Below are 22989 nucleotides of genomic sequence, written 5' to 3' on the forward strand. Positions count from 1 at the left end.
CCCATCTCCAAGCAAACAAGTCAAATTCAGGTGCCGATGTCAGGAGCGCATTGAGCAGCGTCAGCGCACGATAGAGCGGCGAATTCCTATGCGACAGCGTGCGCGCCGCCGGCACTGCAAGCAGTGGACGCGCTCGCGGCCTCAAAGTGATCTTTGGCAAGTCCGGGACATACAGCCGTAAAACTCGAGCCACAAGCTCCGGGCAGTCGGACTCCCCACGCAGTATGCGACAAGCATTGGTCATCAATTTATTGTTGCGCCTTACTTCTAGGGAATTATATCCGAGGCATCCGAGTAAATATTTCGTTGGATACATAAAAGGATAATAACCAAATCTTTTTTTGAATAGGAACCTCAGGAATGCCTTTCGGATCTTCTCCAGAAGTAAGGCGTAAGTAGATTCGTACTGGTGCCAGATGATTGACGAGGCCTCAAGCTTACTTCTGACCAATGCGCTGTAAATCATCCCTATGGCCCCAATGTCCCAGAAGTCCTTGACATTGCGGATCACAAAGCCTAGTCTCCTAAAAGAACTATCCGCGAGTGTACGAATATGCTCGTGAAAGCTCAGACGCTCATCAAAGGTCACACCAAGGTCTTTTACGGTAAAGACCCTGGCGATCACCTCAGTTCCCAACGTGTACTGCTGAAGTCGGGGGGTAGCGGAACGACTAAACGTGCACACAGAACACTTCGAAATATTCAAAAGCAGTTTATTAGCAATACTCCAGTTTGTAACTGAGGTAATATCCTCTTGAAGAGAGACACAATCAGCTCCACTCTTTACTCCGTACACGAGCTTCAAATCGTCAGCGTATAACAAACATTGAGCATGCTTGACAACAGATTCCAGGTCATTGTTCATGAGTCCAAATAAGAGTGGGCCAAGTATCGAACCCTGACTGACCCCAGACCTGGTATGATACGGAGCCGAGACGAAACACCCATAACGAACGTACTGCTGACGATCGCGCAAATAACTAGCGAAGAAAGCAAGCAACCTTGGCGAGAAGCCTAAGTCATTTAACTTTCTCATAAGTACGTCATTATCTACGCGATCGAAAGCTTTTCGGAAATCGAAATACAGAACATCGACCTGGGTGCCTCTATCAAGATGCTCAGAGATAGTGGCCGTCAAAGTTAGCAGGTTGGTGTCGACGGAGCGATTTGCTCTAAAGCCATGCTGAGCATCGCACAAATGTGGTTTCAATTGTATTGCTAATGTTTTATGCACTATCGACTCGAATAACTTTGCCATTGTGGGAAGTACAGCTATAGGCCTATAGTTTTCAACATTAGCGGTGTCGCTAGTCTTTGGAATAGGCCTCACTCTTGTTGTCTTCCATAGCTTCGGATAAGTGCCAGTTGAAATTGCCAGGTTGAATAAGAAACAAATGGGAACTTTCAACTGCTCCATACACCCCTTGACAATGTATGCTGGAAAATTGTCAGGTCCAACAGAACTCACGGCCTTTAACCGTTTTATGCCAGCAACCACCTCTAGTTCAGATATATCAGAAATATTAATACATTGCGAATGGCTCCGGCCGCAGTCCTGAAGCAAGTTCACATCCAATAGTGGGACCTCTGGTAGGAAGACGCCAGAAAAAAACCTAGAAAAAGCAACTGCTGCCTCGGCTCCCGCGAATCGCTTTCCCTCGAACATGACTTCACCAGCAAACCCACCCTTCGACTTGAGACTATCAATATGCTGCCATAACGAGCGAGGATCCCTTTTCACATTACTTTGAATCTGATCAATGTAGCTGTCATACGCCAAAGCAATTCTTGTTTTAATATCCCTTCTAAGCTGGGCAAACTCGTTATAAGCTGCAATGTTGTTGGTAGCCTTCCAGGTCCGGTGGATACTAGCTTTCCGTGCTATGTCAGCAATGAGATCAGGCGTGAACCAAACCGGGTAGCGTCTACTGACACCCTTTGAGCGACGTTTTCTCGGTATACATGTATCAAAAAAGCCATAAATTTTATTATAGAATAAGTCTACTGCAGTGTCGACATTTTTAGCTTGAATTATATCTTGCCAATTTGCTGCAGCGACCAGTTCATACAATAATTCATAGTTACCCTTACTGAAATCCCAGTCTTGCCGTGAGTCTAAATTACTAGCTTCTATGCGCTCAGATGGTCTGAGATTCCCGAACATGTGCGGAGTGCATGAGCACCGCTCGGGCGCTGCGTGACGTGCTCCTTGTACTTACCTACTGATGATGTGCAGACCTGACTGAAAGTTTGCAAAATTGACAAATTTTCTTGGAAAAGTATGGGAAACTTGTCACATTCTTAGGGATCAAAATATCCCATTCCCTAAACGGAAACTTCGTATGTTTCTTGTAAAAATTTCTAGAAGTTTTATAGAACAAGAAATAGTTTATTCGTGGCATAAACAAAAAATGGTCCCGACTCAGTATGGCGTTAGCCTGGATGGGCCAGCTGGTCTTCCAGGCCATAGACGAGTGTAAGTACGGAAAAAACACATTATTAAAAAAAAATCGAAAGGATTTCAACTTTTGAAATGTTTCCGCAACTTGCACATATCTATAGTAGAGAGTAGATAGGTGCTCGTAGTCCTACCTTCTGTGAGTTCTGTATCATTTTCTCGAAGACTCGGCAGGGTTGCCAACTGTTAAGTGAATGTGTGTGTGTGTTGCAGGGCGGTGCAGTCCAACGAGCTGGAAGATCTGCCCGACCTCCGCGAGTGTGGAGAGCTGCGAGTCCTGTGAGTACCTAGTACCTACGTATCCACGTTCCGGGTCAAAAAGGACCAAGTCTTGCTCCAATAAAAAAACAGCGCTCCGCAACACGTATATTATATACGAGTACATATGAGCATCTCTCGGAAGGACTCTTATTATTATGTTTAATAAAGTGATCAAGTTCTACAATATATCGCTCTGAATGAGATGGACAGCCATCATTGTCGCCATTATGAAGGAAACTTTTACATTGATGTCAATTACGAGGGCCTCTTTAGCTTAAGTACCAAGTTTATGATTATGATCATTGGCGCCTTTTAGCGTCTATTGCAAAAGTTTAGTCAGCGTTTTTGGTTGGTCGTTTTGCCCCCGAAGAGACAGAGACATTTGTTTTTGATGTGCTATCACAGCCTATCGATCTCGCTCGGACCGACATATAAGTAGATACCTGCGAACGAGATATGAGCCCGGAGTGATGACAAAATCAGGTCAAATTGACATCGATTTGTAAGTTCGAATTGTCATGGTTATCTTCCCTGTGTCTCATTCTGTCTAAAAGTCGGCCATTAAAGCGCCACATTAATACAAGTTGCTTCCTGAACGGCACGGCCTGCTCGCACATTAGGAGCGACATTACGGCGCGGAACTGCCGAAACGTCGCTCATAAAGACAATTCCACAAAACTTCACACGCCATTAAATTCAATGAAAGGTTCCTCGCATGCGGATTACGGCGGCGCGGCGCGGCGTGGTAACTTACGGCCGGGTCCGGGCCTCCGCCTCCGCCGCGCCGCGCCGCCGAACTTTGTTGTGAATCTCATCCGCTACACTGACTTCAAGCAAATGTCCATTTATTTTACTTAATGTTTGTTATTCATAAACCCCTGTTCAAGCAATGTTTATTAACAGTCATTTATTTGGCATTTGAAATGAAAAAAAAGTCTGCTACTCAGCAAAGGAAGCGAAAGTACTCAAATACAATTAACGAATGAAGTACAAACCAGCCAGGATGCCACTTTGCAAACGGGGAAATACGGCCAGCCTTCTGGGCACCTTGCCCGTTGACGGCGACCTGGGGCAATTATCTATAGTTTTGTAAGTTTTATTGTGTTTGTTTATTCCTTTCTTTGTTTTTATCAATAAATAACATTTTCTTTGCAAACGTTCGTACCTACATACTCATAAAATATACAATTTCCCCTAAGAATTGTTTTTTATTCTAGTCTTTAATAATCTGGATCTAAAAATTACGCAACGATATTACGAGTACGAGGCTATCATACATATAAAATTGAAAAACCAGAACGGGATAAAAAACGAGGGAAGAAGCGAGATGGCGCCTTACAAATTTCTAAAAAAGTTTTTTACACGTTTCTCGAATACGACGCACGTATGATAAGAAAAAACTGTTCCAATCTATTATCTAAATATGAGAATAGAACTAGAACCTAAGAACTATCGCTTTCGATGCGTATTTAATTTACAATAAGGAAATGAAATTTTCAAAACAATCTTCATTTTACTACGATCGACCATTTTCGGCAACTCTCGGTTCGTTTCGTTTCGGTGTAAAGTAATCTAAATTATGTTTGTCATGTTGGCATACAGTTATTTCTACGTGGTTTTATACGAAGTAAAATAAAAAGTGATGCCTACCTCAACGTCAACCTTAGTCTATGATCCCCATACGAATGACTTATATGCCATTTATGACTTATCAGTCAAATTAATATTATCAATTATCATATTATTAATAATTTGTGTTTAGTTGTTTTAAATTTCTTTTAGAGTTATATTATTCAGAATGACTTTCATAGCTTCGGCAAACATTGTCATTCGTCCGGAGAACGGGCTGCCCAGATGGGCCAAAAATACAAAGGGGTCATCCATTAATTACGTCACACGAATTTCTAGGATTTTTGACCCCTCCCCCTCTCCTTGTCACACTTGGTCACATTTGGCAAACCCCTCCCCCCTAGTGTGACGTCACATTTTTTCTACGAAATCGCCAAATCGAATTAAGTAAGTACCTAAGTATTATTAATATTTTATCAAAATATTTTTGACGATATAAATATTAGTAATTTTATAACCCAAAACTGCTTAGGAAAGAAAATTAAACGAATAAAAACGATTATCGTCTTAAAAACTTGTTATTTAAATGTACAGCGAATAAAATAATTTAAATAAATTTTCGGTCACTGATGAAGTTAAAGTGACGTCACAAAGTTTGTGTCTCCCCCCTCCCCCATGTCACAATATGTCACATTTTCTTGACCCCCTCCCTCCCCCTAAACGTGTGATGTAATTAATGGATGACCCCAAAGTTGATAGCAAGTTATAATGTAGGTAGATAAAGTGCAATTTCAGATATTTTTGAGCGAAACGACCTGGTGAAAATAAGCAAATGTACAGTCAGCAGTCAGCCAAATATCGTAATATAACTTTGTTGCCATAGAAATAAGGATGTGTCCCGATATAGTGGCGGAATATTGAGATACAAAAGTGGCTAAGCTTACATTCGCTCGGACACTTAGAGAGTTTGGGAGAGGATCGTGCCGTGAGGAGAGCGTACTTAGGACAACGCAATGGGTGACGCCCAATTCGACGTCATAGGTTCCGCTGGAACAACGTTGTTGCTCAAGATCTGCTTATCCTCGGCCATGGCGACTGGCGAGAGCTATCGCAAGACCGAGAAACATGGTGTGATCTGGTGTCGGAGGCCAGGACTCACACAACCGTAGTAATATATGTTAGTATTCAGAAAGGGAAATGGGGATTATGTACGTTTGTATCAAAAGTACGTGGCGATTTATGGGCGGTGGTCGTCCATGAAATTAATCTAATGAACGTTTTTGCCATTAGGCTTATAAAAATAAATAATGATTTTATGTTGAAACGAGTTTTAAATAAATAACTACGTAGATGAAAAAATACAATCTTGCCTTTTATCAAATCACATCATTTTTTTCAGATAATTTGCGAATTATGTTATCCACATAACGGCTACAAATAAGAAATCCCTACCACAGTTATGAACTTATGAACCCTGGCAGGGTGGACACACTCTTTATTTCATTTACGCGAGCGGAGCTGCGGGCCCGTCTAGTCTACCTATAAAATTGTGATATCAAAAAAAACCGGGCAAGTGCGAGTCGGACTCGCGCACGAAGGGTTCCGTACCATAATGCAAAAAAAAACAAAAAAAAGCAAAAAAAAAACGGTCACCCATCCAAGTACTGACCACTCCCGACGTTGCTTAACTTCGGTCAAAAATTACGTTTGTTGTATGGGAGCCCCATTTAAATCTTTATTTTATTCTGTTTTTAATGTTTGTTGTTATAGCGGCAACAGAAATACATCATCTGTGAAAATTTCAACTGTCTAGCTATCACGGTTCGTGAGATACAGCCTGGTGACAAACGGACGGACGGACGGACGGACGGACGGACGGACGGACGGACGGACGGACGGATGGACGGATGGACGGATGGACGGATGGACGGACGGACGGACGGACGGACAGCGAAGTCTTAGTAATAGGGTCCCGTTTTACTCTTTGGGTACGGAACCCTAAAAAGCGACCAAGTGCGAGTCGGACTCTCCCATCAAGGGTTCCGTTGCAGCAAGTAAGATAATAAAATTGCGGTTTACGATTTATGACGTATTAAAAAAAACTACTTACTAGATCTCGTTTAAACCAATTTTCGGTGAAAGTTTGCACGGTAATGTACATCATATATTTTTTTTAGTTTTATCATTCTCTTATTTTAGTTTAGTTACAGGGGGGACACATTTTACCACTTTGGAAGTGTCTCTCGCTCAAACTATTCAGTTTAGAAAAAAAAAATTAGAAACCTCAATATCATTTTTGAAGACCTATCTAATCTATAGATACCGCAGACGTATGGGTATGACGAAAAGTTTCAGTTCACTTCAGTAAGTATGGTGAAAATCCCCAAATTTTTTTGTTTTTTTTTGTATTTATGTGTGAAAATCTTAAAGCGGTATACATCTACTTACCAAGTTTCACTATACAAGTTTCTACTTAACAGTATAGTTCTTATAGTTTTGGAAAAAACTGACTGCGACATACGGACGGACAGACAGACAGACATGACGAATCCATAAGGGTTCCGTTTTTTGCCATTTGGCTACGGAACCCTAATTAATGGTGATGATTTCGATCCCAATTGACCGCTTGGTGTTTTTTGAAATACGCAGTAGGCACATGAAGTAAATGTTAAGAACTGTAAGTAGGTGCTAGGTAGGTATAGTTACGTATATATAATATATGTATGTTTGTATGTACGAAGGTACCGGTGCCCGCCCCACTAATGCTGTTTGCACTACTTAGAACCCCATCCCAAAGTCAACAGCCGCAGAACACAATAGGTCTATCTATCTACATAAAACACTATCTACGCAAAAATCAGGTTGCGGGAATATTGACATATCGGGTCTCCAGCGCTCCCGTCTCATTCGTGATTTACAGTACTTACCAATCTACATCAGGCCACGATCCAGCATTTTGCGAATTCATGTAAAATAATACCTACCTGCCTGTGTACGACAAAACGATATAAGTGCCTAAATATTCAAGGAACATCAGCGACATTAAATATGTATATTTTTATTTTCGCCTTAACTGCTCTTTTCTGTATTGGATTCACAGGGGGAATACAGTTCTACATTTTTCTAAAGAATTGAAGATTTCGTCTATAGTTCTAATAACTTTTCGTGTTTTTTTTTTACTACATTTATTAAATATATTCTACGGTAGGTACTGTGAAGCATTTAGTGGTGAGGCTTCAAGCAAACACCAAAATAGAACTTCAATGACCAGATTTTATTATTGTTTAATATCTCTGCATGCGTGACTTGGAGACCGATACATCGTACATCGATTTTCTAACTTAGATTTACATTCCTATAGATTGTAATAATGCGAACTAATTTCGGCAGGGATCTGTCCTGGAACCGCATCTCGTTCCTGGAGGGCGGCGCGCTGCGCGGGCTGCGTGCGCTGACCGACCTGCTGCTGGCGGGCAACCATCTGCGACGGGTCCCGCGGCAGGCCTTCGCGCACACGCCCGGCCTGCGCACCCTGTATGTATGCACACTACAGGCACATCTCGTTCCTGCTGCCCCGACCTGCTGCTGGCGGACAACCATCTGTGACGGGTCCCGCGGCAGGCCTCCGCGCACACGCCCGGCCTGCGCACCCTGTATGTATGCACACTACAGGCACATCTCGTTCCTGGAGTGCGGCGCGCTGCGCGGGCTGCGTGCGCTCTCCGACCTGCTGCTGGCGGGCAACCATCTGCGACGGGTCCCACGGCAGGCCTTCGCGCACACGCCCGGCCTGCGCACCCTGTATGTATGCAATACACGCTATATAGTCACATGTCCTTGCCGACTGACCAGGGTGCGTAGACAAGATGCCATTCATTCATGCTCCGTAGCGTAGCGTAGTTATCTCTCTCTATCACTCTTCCATATTTTAGTGCGAAAGTATATAGAGCTAAATACCATCTCTGAATAGTCGTAGGTATATCTATCTATCTATACATATAATAAAGCTGTAGACGGTCGAAAGTCTGTACATGGAAGATATTTGAAAAAAAGTTGGCTGGGAATACTTAGAATCGATAACAGAACACGTTCCAACAGTTTTTAGAATTTTTGTCTGTTTGTCTGTTTATCTGTTTGTCTGTTTATTTGAACGCGCATCACGTGAAAACGGCTGAACGGATTTTGATGAAAACTTTACTAATCTGTCGGGAAAATCTCCGGCCAGGTTATAGGCTATAAAAATTCAACCCATATAAGGGGGGGTAGCCACAATACTCGCTTGATTTAAGTTTGCCCCTGAATCTTATGGCGCTACTTAGGAAGGAGGGGCAAACTTTTTTGCGCCTGGTTGGGTCTAAAAGTAAAAAAACCGGGCGAGTGCGAGTCGGACTCGCGTACGAAGGGTTCCGTACCATAATGCAAAAACAGGCAAAAATAAAACGGTCACCCATCCAAGTACTTGACCCGCCCGACGTTGCTTAACTACGGTCTAAAATCACGTTTGTTGTATGGGAGCCCCACTTAAATCTTTATTTTATTCAGTTTTTAGTATTTGTTGTTATAGCGGCAACAGAAATACATCATCTGTGAAAATTTCAACTGTTTAGCTATCACGGTTCGTGAGATACAGCCGTTTGACAGACGGACGGACGGACAACAGTCTTAGTAATAGTTGGTAATAGGGTCCCGTTTTACCCGTTGGGTACGGAACCCTAAAAATGTACAACTGTGTATCAAATGGCGTTTTTTATATCGAAAAATTTTCGGGCTCGCTTCGCTCGCGTTTTCAATAACATTCTGCGGTATGATAAAGTTAGATGATATTCGGGTGGCAACTGCATCAACATTACTCTGTTGCAACGTTACTGCTGCAGAACTGTCAATTTTCGTGATAAAATGATGTGACTGATTTCCATACTAAAAGTAAAAAAAGCGGCCAAGTGCGAGTCGGACTCGCCCATGAAGGGTTCCGTAACAGCAAGTAACATAATAATATTGCGGTTTACGGTTTATGACGTATTAAAAAAAAACTACTTAACAAATCTTGTTCAAACCAATTTTCGGTGGAAGTTTGCATGGTAATGTACATCATATATTTTTTTTAGTTTTATCATACTCTTATTTTAGAAGTTACAGGGGGGGGGGACACACATTTTACCACTTTGGAAGTGTCTCTCGCGCAAACTATTCAGTTTAGAAGAAAATGATTTTAGAAACCTCAATATCATTTTTGAAGACCTATCCATAGATACCCAACACGTATGGGTTTGATGAAAAAAAAATTTTTGAGTTTCAGTTCTATGTATGGGGAACCCTAAAAATTTATTGTTTTTTTTCTATTTTTGTATGAAAATCTTAATGCGGTTCACAGAATACATCTACTTACCAAGTTTCAACAGTATAGTGCTTATAGTTTCGGAACAAAGTGGCTGTGACATACGGACGGACAGACAGACAGACAGACAGACAGACAGACAGACAGACATGACGAATCTATAAGGGTTCCGTTTTTTGCCATTTGGCTACGGAACCCTAAAAAGTACAACTGTCTATCAAATTGCGTTTTTATATCGAAAAATTTTCACGCTCGCTTCGCTCGCGTTTTCAAAACCATTCTATGACATGATAAAGGTGATATTCGGTTGGCAACTGCAGCAGCATTACTCTGTTGCAACGTTACTGCTGCGGCACTGTCAATTTTCGTCATAAAATGGTGTGACTGATTTCCATACTAAAAGTAAAAAAAAAGATAATTTAGAAAATAAAAAAACCCGACTGCAAAAAGCTATCTTTAGAATATAATAAAAAAACTGAAAAGAAAAAAACAAGTTCAGTAGTCGAGAACATTGAATCAGTTTCATGATTAACATTTCGTATGTCAATTTGGACCTTGGAGTTTAAAAATAATGTCCAAATCGCTTGTGACGGATCCGGAACGAGGCATACAAATCGTTATGACACAGATAAAACAAACTATACATTCTTATACGAAACAGCAACTTCAACAGTCGGGACCCATTAAAAGTCTAGGCTGCGGCACTAATGTTGACAATAATGGGTCCCGACTGTTAAAGTTGCTGTTTCGTATAAGAATGTATAGTTTGTTTTATCTGTGCCATAACGATTTGTATGCCTCGTTCCGGATCCGTCACAAGCGATTTGGACTTTATTTTTAAACTCCAAGGTCCAAATTGACATACGAAATGTTAATCATGAAACTGATTCAATGTTCTCGACTACTGAACTTGTTTTTTTCTTTTCAGTTTTTTTATTATATTCTAAAGATAGCTTTTTGCAGTCGGGTTTTTTTATTTTCTAAATTATCTTTTTTTATTTAACACTTTTTAGTTAGTATTATCTTAGGTACCTATTCTAATCAAATTTAATGATAAGGGAAACGTAAAAAATATAATTTAATAAATAGGTACTTACATAACGATATGACACCACTTGACATATAGTATGTCAAGTGTCAACTTTTTATACTTGCATACATACATCTTCTTCTATCTATCTATATATCTATATACATATAAATAAGCTGAAGACGGTCGAAAGTCTGTACATCTATATCCTATATACATATAATAAAGCTGAAGACGGTCGAAAGTCTGTACATGGAAGATATTTGAAATAAAGTTGGCTGGGGATACTTAGAATCGATAACAGAACACGTTCCAAGACAAGGAGAGCTGACCCCAGATGATGGGAAAAAAGCTTAGGAGAAGAAGAAGATAACAGAACACGTTCCAAAAGTTTTTAGAATTTTTGTCTGTTTGTCTGTTTATTTGAACGCGCATCACGTGAAAACGGCTGAACGGATTTTGATGAAAACTTTACTAATCTGTCGAGAAAATTCCCGGCCAGGTTATAGGCTATAAAAATTCAACCCCTAAAAGGGGGGGTAGCCACAAAAATCGATTGACTTAAGTTTGCCCCTGAATCTTATGGCGCTAGTTAGGAAGGAGGGGCAAACTTTTTTCAAATATGTGCTACCACTATTGAGTACCCTGGTAAACTAACAGATGGCGCTGAATTTAATACGTTGTGACATGAATAAGCCACCGAGGAAAAATTTTGCCAAATTAACTCTATGTTTAGAAGAGGGGTTACGGATATCAACAAAAATAATTGAATAAATATGTTGATTTAATAAATTAATAATACAACAAAATTAAACGACAGTAAATTAATTGCTCCTCATTGCACAGTGCCATCTTTTGGGGAACTGAGTAAAAATTAAGTAATCAAGAAAACTAAAAATGAGTTTTACGTAGTGGTAAAATAAACACATATCAACACGCTCTGCCTTAATTACACTTGGGCGTGGATCCAAATCCAAGCTTTCTTCTTTCGCAGCTGGGCCTTCTGCCTTGCTCAGACTTCACATTCACTTAACTTGGTCAATTCCAAGCTCTGCTTTCTTGCATCTTTTCTATATGAAAACAACCTCGAGACCCTTAAATATCGAGCCCCATGCGAAGCTAGGCTGATAGAAAACTGTCCCATCCCTTCTCTGTATGAAGTCCTGGATTCGCGCCTGGTTGGGACTAAAAGTAAAAATGTACAACTGTCTATCAAATTGCGTTTTATATATATATCGAAAAATTTTCAATTACATTATAACATATAATAAAGGTGACATTCGGGTGGCGACTGCAGCAGCTTTACTCTGTTGTAACGTTACTGCTGCAGCACTGTCAATTTTCGTGATAAAATTATGTGACTGATTTCCATTCTCAGCTGTAATGCGGCAATGAACGTCACTCAAATTACCAAAAAAATTCAATGTAATCTCGATGACCCTAGGGAGAGGGGGCACCATGGTCTAGAAATGCTTAGGGCATCAAATATCTTAATCTGGCACTGGTCGTTTGCGGAGTGAAACGATTTGGGACTCGCATTTTATACGCATTACCATGCCTTCCCGAAAAAAATCGAATCATTCGCGAAAGTCTCGCAACGCATTGAGGTTACAAGGGGCACGTGATCTTCCTCAGGAAGATCCTGAAGAAGACCACGGTGAGTGGGTGGCGCTCTAGCCAGGCAGGCCGCTTCGCTTTCGCTCGCGCGCGTATACCTTACTGTATCCTCCGATATAGGTACATCTACTACTCTGTAGTTTAAATCACGTGTAAAATTTGAATAAGGGCGAAAAAAACTATTGATTTTGGAGTGTAGTTTTTTCAGTGGTACCTAATTGTAAAATATTTTATCTGGACTACAGTCCTCTAGCATATCCATCTGTCAACTTTACTTCAAGTTCCGCTTTCAGGGGAGAGGGAGAGAAATTAGGCTTAGAAATAAGTCGCTTACTGACACAGACCGAATTCCACGCGGGCGGAGCTGCGGGCACAGCTAGTACTTATACTTAAATAAATACGTACGTACATATAGGCTTCATTATAATATTTTTATTTATATTATAGGATAGTCAGTAGTCACATAGTCACATTGGCCTCCTGTGCGTCGCGCAGTGCAGTATTAATACTGAACAGAATTACTATAACTTTATAACGTTATAGATTTTAAATGGTCACTCTAAATGAAAAACTGTAAAAGAAACCTATAACTGATTTTTAAATACCTATTCAGTGATACCCCACTCGACATATTTCGTTAACTTTTTTTTTTTCAATTTTGGTTCTGGCGTCTGGTTGTCGCCATATTGAATTTTGATTACTGTCATGTCTTTAGTGACACACGCAAGAGTAAGACGGTTCGATTGACGTAAGAATTATCAAAATCGGTTCACGCGTTTGGTCTCTGGAGTGCCACATAGGAACAAACATACATACATACATACATACATACATATATAGGCTGATAAACACATTACCCTCCTTTGCGTCGCGCAGTCGGGTAAAAAGTACAACTGTCTATCAAATTGCGTTTTTATATCGAAAAATTTTCGCGCTCGCTTCGCTCGCGTTTTCAAAACCATTCTATGATATGATAAAGATGATATTCGGGTGGCAACTGCAGCAGCATTACTCTGTTGCAACGTTACTGCTGCGGCACTGTCAATTTTCCTCTTAAAATGGTGTGACTGATTTCCATACTAAAAGTAAGAGAGTGAGGGTACGTATGAACATTTCCAACGTAGGCATTCGATTTGACCTTACGCGGACGCCCTTAAAGTAATGGAAAAAATCTTGCTTTCGGGCTTGCGGTCAGACGATTTTTTCGACATAGGTTACCGATTTTATAGCGAATTTTGCTCTCTTGCACGGCAGATTTGTCGGCCAAGGCGAGTTGCTACTTAGCCGCGATCCTGAGACCTAACTGTCAAAGTGATAACACTTTGGCAGTTAGGTCTCAGGGGCCCCGTGAAAGCCGAAAACTAAAAGCATCCTATCAAGTAGCGCTTTTGAGTGAAGCCAAAGAGCGAGCAGTAGAAGAGTCGTGATTACATGCATAGATTCGATTTCAAGACACTCTTTTGCAGTTTGGCGTGAGGTCTTATGCAAGGCGTTCTCCCTTACGGCAAAAATGATCTTCTGCCTTAATTACACTTGGGCGTGGATCCAAATCCAAGCTTTCCTCTTTCGCAGCTGGGCCTCCTGCCTTGCTCACATTTCGCCAATACAATTCACTTGGTCAATTCCAAGCTCTGCTTTCTTGCATCTTTTCTGTATGAAAACAACCTCGCTGAGACCCTTAAATATCAAGCCCTATGCGAAACTATGATAGAAAACTGTCACATCCCTTCTCTGTATGAAATCTTGGATTCGCGCCTGGTTGGGACTAAAAGTAAAAATGTACAACTGTCTATCAAATTGCGTTTTTTATATCGAAAATAGTACTCTGTTGTAACGTTACTGCTGCAGCACTGTCAATTTTCGTGATAAAATGATGTGTCTGATTTATATACTAAAAGTAAAAATGTACAACTGTCTATCAAATTGCGTTTTTATATCGAAAAAATATTCGCGCTTGCTTCGCTCGCGTTTTCAATAACATTCTAAGATGTGATAAAGATTAAAGGTGATATTCGGGTGGCAACTGCAGCAGCATTACTGTGTTGCAACGTTACTGTTGCAGCACTGTCAATTTTTGTGCAAAAATGATGTGACTGATTTCCATACTAAAAGTCAAAATGACCAACTGTCTATTAAATTGCGTTTTTATATCGAAAAATTTTCGCGCTCGCTTCGCTCGCGTTTTCAATGACATTCTAAGATATGATAAAGGTGATATTCAGGTGGCGACTGCAGCAGCATTACTCTGTTGCAACGTTACTACTTCAGGACTGTCAATTTTCGTGATAAAATGATGTGACTGATTTCCATATCCAGCTATAATGTGGCAATGAACGTCACTCAATTGACCAAAAAAAAAATTCAATATAATCTTGACGACCCTAGGGAGAAGGGGCACCATGGTCTAGAAATGCTTAGGACATCAAAATATCTTAATCCGGCACTGGTCGTTTGCGGAGTCAATTTTATACGCATTACCATGCCTTCCCCAAAAAAATCGAATGATTCGCGAAAGTCTCGCAACGCATTGTATTGAGGTTACAAGGGGCACGTGGTTTTCCTCAGGAGTCTGAAGAAGACCACGGTGAGTGGCGCTTTAGCCAGGCAAGCCGCTTCGCTTTTGCTCGCGCGCGTATACCTTACTGTATCGTCCGATATACACCTATACTACTCTGTCGTTTAAATCACGTGTAAAATTTGAATAAGGGCTAAAAAAGCTATTGTTTTTGGAGTGTAGTTTTATTTAGTGGTATATACCTAATTGTAAAATATTTTATCTGGACTACAGTCCTCTAGCATATCCATCTGTCAACTTTACTTGAAGTTTCGCCTCCAGAGGAGAGGGAGAGAAATAGAACAGACCGAATTCCACGCGGGCGGAGCCGCGGGCACAGCTAGTAATTTATAATTAACTTTCGAGGGAATCAGAACTTATTTATAGCAACTTTAAGAAAAAGAAATGAAAAAAAAAATCTAAGATACCTAACGTAAATGTTCTTTTGTTTTTCAGAAACCTTGAAAGCAACGAAATTGAACACATTGACATCGAAGCTTTTGTGCCCATACCCAACTTAGAGGATTTGTAAGTATTTTATTTAGAAATTGAAATTATATTTAGAAATTGAAATGCTTGGCCTCTTGATGACACCAGCTATTTCTTTTATTTGGACTACGTAGTCCTACGTCTTGGTCTGCCCCTGCCTCTCTTTCCTTTTACCTTGCCTTCTATGATGGTCAAGGATATGGCATACGAAAGGGAGAAATGGAAAATACTCCACCGACAAGAGAATAACTCTTAAATTGAAGAAGAAGAAATTGAAATGGTATGAAATGGACATATGCTTAAATATTTAATTACACAAACGGGTCTACCGCGATATAATTTCATTGTTCTTACCTTTAATTCCGACGTTTCAGCTGAGTTGCACCAGCTGTGGTCACGGAAAGACTGCTGTCCACGGCACGACACGCAACACTCACAGCAATAAACATTAAACATTAACGGGTAGCTGCAATTTCTTTGTCTACCCCGAACATTCTTATAAACTAATTTCGGGTAGTTTCGTGGTGTTTTATTAATATCTCCGTTGACATTTGTTGGGACGTCAGTCTTTCCGTGACCACAGCTGGTGCAACTCAGCTGAAACGTCGGAATTAAAGGTAAAAAACAATGAAATTATATCGCGGTAGACCCGTTTGTGTAATTAAATAAATATGTGTACAAAACGCGAGAGTTTAAAGTGTTAATATGCTTAAATAGTCATTAAAAATACCAATTACCTATCTACTAAATAGCGCATAAAACACGATTCGAAGGTCACCAGAGATGATGAGATTGAGAACTGAGCTGAGAGCAGGACCGCTCATTAGGTTTGTGTGCGCAGGAACGTGGGCAACAACGTGTTCCCGCTGCTGCCGGGCGGCGGGCTGCAGCGCCTGCGCCGGCTGCGCGCGCACAACAACCCGCGCCTCACCAGCTTCCACCCGCCCGACGTGTTCCCCAGGATCGAGGTTCGTTACACACCGCTCCTCCCTGTACACCGTGTTCCCGCTGCTGCCGGGCGGCGGGCTGCAGCGCCTGCGCCGGCTGCGCGCCCACAACAACCCGCGCCTCACCAGCTTCCACCCGCCCGACGTGTTCCCCAGGATCGAGGTTCGTTACACACCGCTCCTCCCTGTACACCGTGTTCCCGCTGCTGCCGGGCGGCGGGCTGCAGCGCCTGCGCCGGCTGCGCGCGCACAACAACCCGCGCCTCACCAGCTTCCACCCGCCCGACGTGTTCCCCAGGATCGAGGTTCGTTACACACCGCTCCTCCCTGTACACCGTGTTCCCGCTGCTGCCGGGCGGCGGGCTGCAGCGCCTGCGCCGGCTGCGCGCGCACAACAACCCGCGCCTCACCAGCTTCCACCCGCCCGACGTGTTCCCCAGGATCGAGGTTCGTTACACACCGCTCCTCCCTGTACACCGTGTTCCCGCTGCTGCCGGGCGGCGGGCTGCAGCGCCTGCGCCGGCTGCGCGCGCACAACAACCCGCGCCTCACCAGCTTCCACCCGCCCGACGTGTTCCCCAGGATCGAGGTTCGTTACACACCGCTCCTCCCTGTACAAGGGACTAGACAACAACATGGTCGCCCGCTGCGAAGCAAAGTTATAGCCAGTCAAAAAAGCACTTTGCATTTTGAGACTTTTTAAACCAAGAGGCGGATTTTTAGGTATTTATATTTTTATGAACCTGGGCAACGTTTAGGGTTGCCAGATGGAAAGGTGCTATTATCGGGAAACAAAATAATTTTTTCGGGATTTTGGGACTTAAGTCGGGAAAAAAAAATACATTCAAATTAAAGTACCTAATTGTATTAAAAACAACGATATTTTACATTATTGGCACTACGTCAGCTGGCTCGCTCGACGACAGTTCGGAACTTGAAATTATTGTTTTATAACGTGAAGCTGTTTTTCGAGACATTTTAAACTTTGTCGGGAATCGGGAACACATGCTAAAAATCGGGAGAATCCCGCCAAATCCAGACCATCTGGCAACCCTAGCAACGTTAGATTGTTAATAAGTTTTAATGTTGTGTTGGCAGACGCTGGTACTGTCGTACGCGTACCACTGCTGCGAGTACATGCCGCTGATGGCGGCGGTGGACGGGGGCTGGGCGGAGCCCCCGCCGGAGCCCGACGACGACGAGGGGGGCTTCACCGACGAGGTGCTGCCCCTGCCGCCGCACGTCGACCTGGCGCGCTGGGCCAACTCCTCCGACCTCTGGGCGCACTACCGTGAGTACAGCGGGGCCCCATGAGGGGGCTTCACCGACGAGGTGCTGCCCCTGCCGCCGCACGTCGACCTGGCGCGCTGGGCCAACTCCTCCGACCTCTGGGCGCACTACCGTGAGTACAGCGGGGCCCCACGAGGGGGCTTCACCGACGAGGTGCTGCCCCTGCCGCCGCACGTCGACCTGGCGCGCTGGGCCAATTCCTCCGACCTCTGGGCGCACTACCGTGAGTACAGCGGGGCCCCACGAGGGGGCTTCACCGACGAGGTGCTGCCCCTGCCGCCGCACGTCGACCTGGCGCGCTGGGCCAACTCCTCCGACCTCTGGGCGCACTACCGTGAGTACAGCGGGGCCCCACGAGGGGGCTTCACCGACGAGGTGCTGCCCCTGCCGCCGCACGTCGACCTGGCGCGCTGGGCCAACTCCTCCGACCTCTGGGCGCACTACCGTGAGTACAGCGGGGCCCCACGAGGGGGCTTCACCGACGAGGTGCTGCCCCTGCCGCCGCACGTCGACCTGGCGCGCTGGGCCAACTCCTCCGACCTCTGGGCGCACTACCGTGAGTACAGCGGGGCCCCACGAGGGGGCTTCACCACACCATCTCGGAAAGGCTTACTTTGCACTTCAAAAACCGATAGCAAAGTTGCATTTTATTCACATGTGAGGCAAAGTAATCATGCAAATGCAAATTTTGAATTGTTTTCTTATGTTTACTGGTAGAATTGACTTTTAAATGATAATTTTGGATGATACATATTTAATAACATTCATTTGAATTTGATTTGGTTTGATTTTGTTTGATATTTTACATTTAATATTTGCTTCAGGTTGGTGTAGTGAAAAATTTTGTGTTTCACTCGGGGGCGAATTTTGTTTAACCCTCGTGCTTTGAAACCCTCGCAACGCTCAAGATTCCATTTCTCGAACCACTCGCTACGCTCGTGGTTCAATTTTGGAATCTTTCGCTTGCTCGGGTATCAATATTAGCACGAGCGGTTAAACAACAACTTTGCCCCCTTGTAAAACAAATAACTAAATTTTTCACCACACCATCCTGAGGCAAATATTAATAAATGTAAAATATCAAACAAAATCAAACCAAATCAAATTCAAATGAATGTTATAAAATATTTATCACCCAAAATCATCAGTGCCCAAAGTGCAACTTTGCTATCCGTTTTTGAAGTGCAAAGTAAGCCTTTCCGAGCTGGTGTGGTGAAAAAAAATATGTCATGCTGAACCCAAAGAAACAAAAACCATGAGATCAGATCAGAGATTACAATGTTTTACTTAGTTAGTTTTTAATAATTTTATACTTGTGTTAATATTTTATTTGCCTGGCGTAGGTACTTTTCGCTCTTTTGCGCTTTCTGGCACGACCATTCTCCACCCTCAAAGTGACCAAGCGACCAACACATGAGATCTGTAATTTGCAGTGAGTGCAGTATTATGATGAAGTATATTATGTACATTCCTATGTTCCTCTATGGTTTTCCGGCTTCCCACGCTACCTTTGTCTGAACTAAATTAAGTTTATGATGTGTCGGTCGGCAGTGAACTCGACGGGCGTGGGCGACACGTGGCTGCGCAAGGCGCTGTCGGCGTGGGGCGCGGACACGAAGCAGGAGCGCGGCGTGCGAGCGGCGCCCTCTAGGCGAGTCCGCTGCTTACCATTACCTGGTGGGTAATCAGCTCTCACTCCTTACTTTGGCGAGGGAATCACTACATTAGAACAACTCAAGGCACCTGGCAAGATCTACGAAGGAACAATAACCTATGTCTTTCATATTTCTAACCTATGTAATTCATAAATTTACTAAAACGAACCTTAATCGCGTATAGGCTTGAAAATTACATCCCCCGTTGCGACAGCAACATTACCCTCTAAAGGTCGTGATCCCGGAGTAGGACGGGTTAAAGTTGACATCAACATCTCGAGCTGCGCTAACGTTTCGATCTATCCGACTTGGTCTTGTTTATCGTTATGGACCGTTAGTACACTAGCACTGAAGATAGTGTTGTTGGTTGCAGGGCCGTTCCTCCCGTGCGTGGACCTGTTCGACTGGTGGACGCTGCGCTGCGGCGTGTGGGCGGTGTTCCTGCTGGCGCTGCTCGGCAACGGCACCGTCGTCTTCGTGCTAGTCTTCAGCCGCTCACGCATCGATGTCCCGCGCTTTCTGGTCACCAACCTGGCGGCTGCTGACTTCTTCATGGGGATCTACCTTGGTGAGTTACTCCTGCTCGCTCTGCTCGGCAAAGGGACGGCGGTGTTCGTACCTCCTGGTGTTCAGCTAGTCACGGATTGGCCTACAACTCTTCCTCGTCACCAAGCTTGTGGCGTTTTTAGAAAGTTCCTATTAGTTAAAATGTTTTTTTGGTCATGGCAGGGTTTCTGGCGGTGGTGGACGCGGGCACGCTGGGCGAGTTCCGCGCGCACGCCATCGCGTGGCAGATGTCGGGCGCCTGCCGCCTCGCCGGCTTCCTCGGCGTGCTGTCCTCCGAGCTGTCCGTGTACACGCTGGCCGTGATCACGCTCGAGCGCAACTACGCCATCACGCACGCCATGCACCTCAACAAGCGGCTCTCGCTGCGGCACGCCGCCGCCGTGATGGGCGCCGGCTGGGCCTTCTCGCTCGGCGCCGCCGCCCTGCCGCTGTTCGGCGTCTCCGACTACCGCAAGTTCGCCGTCTGCCTGCCCTTCGAGACGGAGAACCCCGCCGCGCTAGGCTACGTGGTGGCGCTGCTCGCCATCAACGGCGGCGCGTTCCTCGTGCTGCTCGGCTGCTACCTCAAGATGTACTGCGCCATTCGCGGCTCGCAGGCCTGGAACAGCAACGACTCGCGCATCGCCAAGCGCATGGCGCTGCTCGTCTTCACCGACTTCATATGCTGGTCGCCCATCGCTTTCTTCGCACTAACGGCCGCGTTCGGCGCGCAGCTCGTCTCGCTCGAGGAGGCCAAGGTATTCACGGTGTTCGTGCTGCCGCTGAACTCGTGCTGCAACCCGTTCCTGTACGCCATACTGACGAAGCAGTTCAAGAAAGACTGCGCGCTCGTGTGCAAGGCCATCGAGGAGTCGCGCGTGACGCGGGGCATCGGGCGCTGCCGGCACTCGTCCAACTTCAGCAACCGGCAGACGCCGGCCAACACCAACAGCCTAGCGGAGCGCTCGTCGCGCGGCCCGCACCAGCCCGCGTGCGCCTGCGCGTGCCGCCGCCTGCTGCCGCCGCCCGCCGCGCCGCCCGCGCCGCGCGCGCGCCGCCTGCTGCGCTGGCTGCGTGCCTGCGGCCGCCGCGGCCCGCGGCCCGCGCAGCAGGCGCCGGCGCCGCGCACGCGCACGGCCACCGGCGCCGCGCCGGCCCGCGCCGGCTCCGTGTCGTCGTCGGTGGAGTTCTCGTCGTCGCGCTCGGACTCGTGGCGCGCGTACGGCCGCGCGCCGCCGCCGCCGCGCCGCGCCGCGTCGTGGCTGGTGGCGCGCAAGACGTCGCAGGACTCGAACCTGTCGTCGTCGCGCAACGACTCGTCGGGCTCGAACGCGACGGCGTCGACGGGCACGTGGCGCACGACGCGGTCGGGCGGCAGCGCGGCGGGCGCGGGGCGGCCGCGGCTGACGCGGCAGCCGGCCGTGTCGGGCGAGGAGCCGCCGCTGTCGCCGCCGGGCGCCGCGCTGCCGCCGCCGCGGCTGCTGCACACCATCCCCTCGGCGGCGGAGGGCGAGGCGCCGCCCGACGACCCGGAGCCGCCGCACAAGCCCGCGCCGTGAGCGCCGCGCCGACGCACGATGACGCTCCAAGACTGATTTATTTTGCGGACGCTAGCCGGTGGTGCGCCCGGACCAGTGTTGTCGCCGCTACCCCGCGGCCGCTCGAGTAGGAAGGATCTCTCGGACCGACCGGTCGATCGTTTTGGATAGGTATACGAATACATACATTATACTTAAGTGTAATTTATATGTAATTTACAGACAAATAATGAAGATATTTTGTACAGTATTATTTAAATGTCCATGACGAGTGTTACTTAAGTGTAGAGTTCGCCATAGAAAATATTTAGCCTTTAGAACTTCTGTGAGACGTAAAGGTATTGTTATTGGTATACTTAAGTAGTTGTAATAAACGGTAGTGGCGCCAGGCGCCACTCGACACGACGGTGCAAGTGCTCAGTATTTATTTATACAATTTATAAAGAATGTTAAAGATAACTTATTGTTACGTAGTTTGAATTCTAAATTAAATAAGTGTGTATAATATTAGGAAGTAATGTATAATACTAATAATACCACCGAAGAGGGCCGTCCGTGCCCTTTAGTACTTCCATACTTCACCAATGCTTCCAAATTAAAATAAAAACGTTAAGGTCGAAGTTTGCTTACTGTTAGACATTACTCATCTAATCAGACACTATTTTTACCTACTACCTAGATAGAAAAAGTGATGACTCCCGGTTTGTATTATTGTTGAGCCTATTTCAATACAATTCAAGTGTAGGTACCTAATTTTTAATATCGATCGCAAACATGGCTGACAACAGTGACAACTAACGGTAAGCCATGTCAATCTCCCACTGCCGTCCCGTCTCCGCCCGATGTTACGTCTACTTCGACCTTTATGGATAAGTCATAATAAAAAGTCACTATTTTTGTAAGTAGGTATCCGACTAGCCGTGAAATGTCCATGGGATAGATTTGACTTAGCCTCCATAAAACATGTTTCAGTGGTTCGATCTCTATAGCTAAAAGAGACGTCACCATTTTTACGTAAAATTACGAGTAGGTTTAGTAAACAAGGCCTGTTTTCCAGCAGATATACTTGTCTACGTGATACCTACACTAAGTTTGTACTTAGGTATACCTCCATCTCGGGGACCGGTTCTCACTTTACCTCTTACGATAACATTTTCAATATCAAGATTTTAATATTAATTACTCTGTTTAAAGTTCTACGATAAATTGTTTACTTGTTACTCGTATACTAAGCGATTACGAATGAAACACATTTATTGTTCTTTTATAAAAGTTTATTAAGCATCATGTACACAATATTTTGTTAATTAAAGAATATATGTATATTATGTACTTACATGTATTATAAAACAAGGCTCAATAATAATGTTTAAATGCAGAGCCCTCTACATCGTGCTATTTTCAAAGTCTTTTGGCTTCGAAATTATTAATCTAGGCATAGATACACTCAAGTGTAAAAATATGGGTGTAGACAACTTGCTAAAAAATATGTCCCATGGTTCTTAATTCGCTGACACAAGAGTTATGGGCAAACATCGGATTCTTGGGGGCAAATTGTATGACGGATAGGGATCCCGTCATACAATTTGCCCCCAAGAATCCGATGTTTGGTTATGGGAGATATTTTTGAGTATATCTGTGAACCCATATAATTATTTACACTTGACTGTACTACAGCAACACTCCTATCTGGCCATCGA

The 22989-nt window shown here is 44.6% G+C and overlaps 1 protein-coding gene across 1 annotated transcript in view; it reads left to right on the plus strand.

Annotated features, from left to right (window-relative positions):
• LOC134670873 (lutropin-choriogonadotropic hormone receptor) overlaps positions 1-21310 on the plus strand; it is a 94806-nt gene extending 73496 nt beyond the window's left edge. The window contains exons 10-17 of the mRNA XM_063528688.1: positions 2672-2737; positions 7679-7822; positions 15281-15352; positions 16155-16281; positions 17359-17551; positions 19102-19227; positions 19579-19773; positions 19935-21310. Coding sequence (XP_063384758.1) covers positions 2672-2737; positions 7679-7822; positions 15281-15352; positions 16155-16281; positions 17359-17551; positions 19102-19227; positions 19579-19773; positions 19935-21310 — 2299 coding nt within the window. The remainder of the gene's footprint in view (positions 1-2671; positions 2738-7678; positions 7823-15280; positions 15353-16154; positions 16282-17358; positions 17552-19101; positions 19228-19578; positions 19774-19934) is intronic.
• The last annotated feature ends 1679 nt before the right edge of the window (positions 21311-22989 follow it).

Source organism: Cydia fagiglandana, chromosome 14 (assembly GCF_963556715.1).
Source record: "Cydia fagiglandana chromosome 14, ilCydFagi1.1, whole genome shotgun sequence".
In the NCBI taxonomy this organism is placed as follows: Eukaryota; Metazoa; Arthropoda; class Insecta; order Lepidoptera; family Tortricidae; genus Cydia; species Cydia fagiglandana.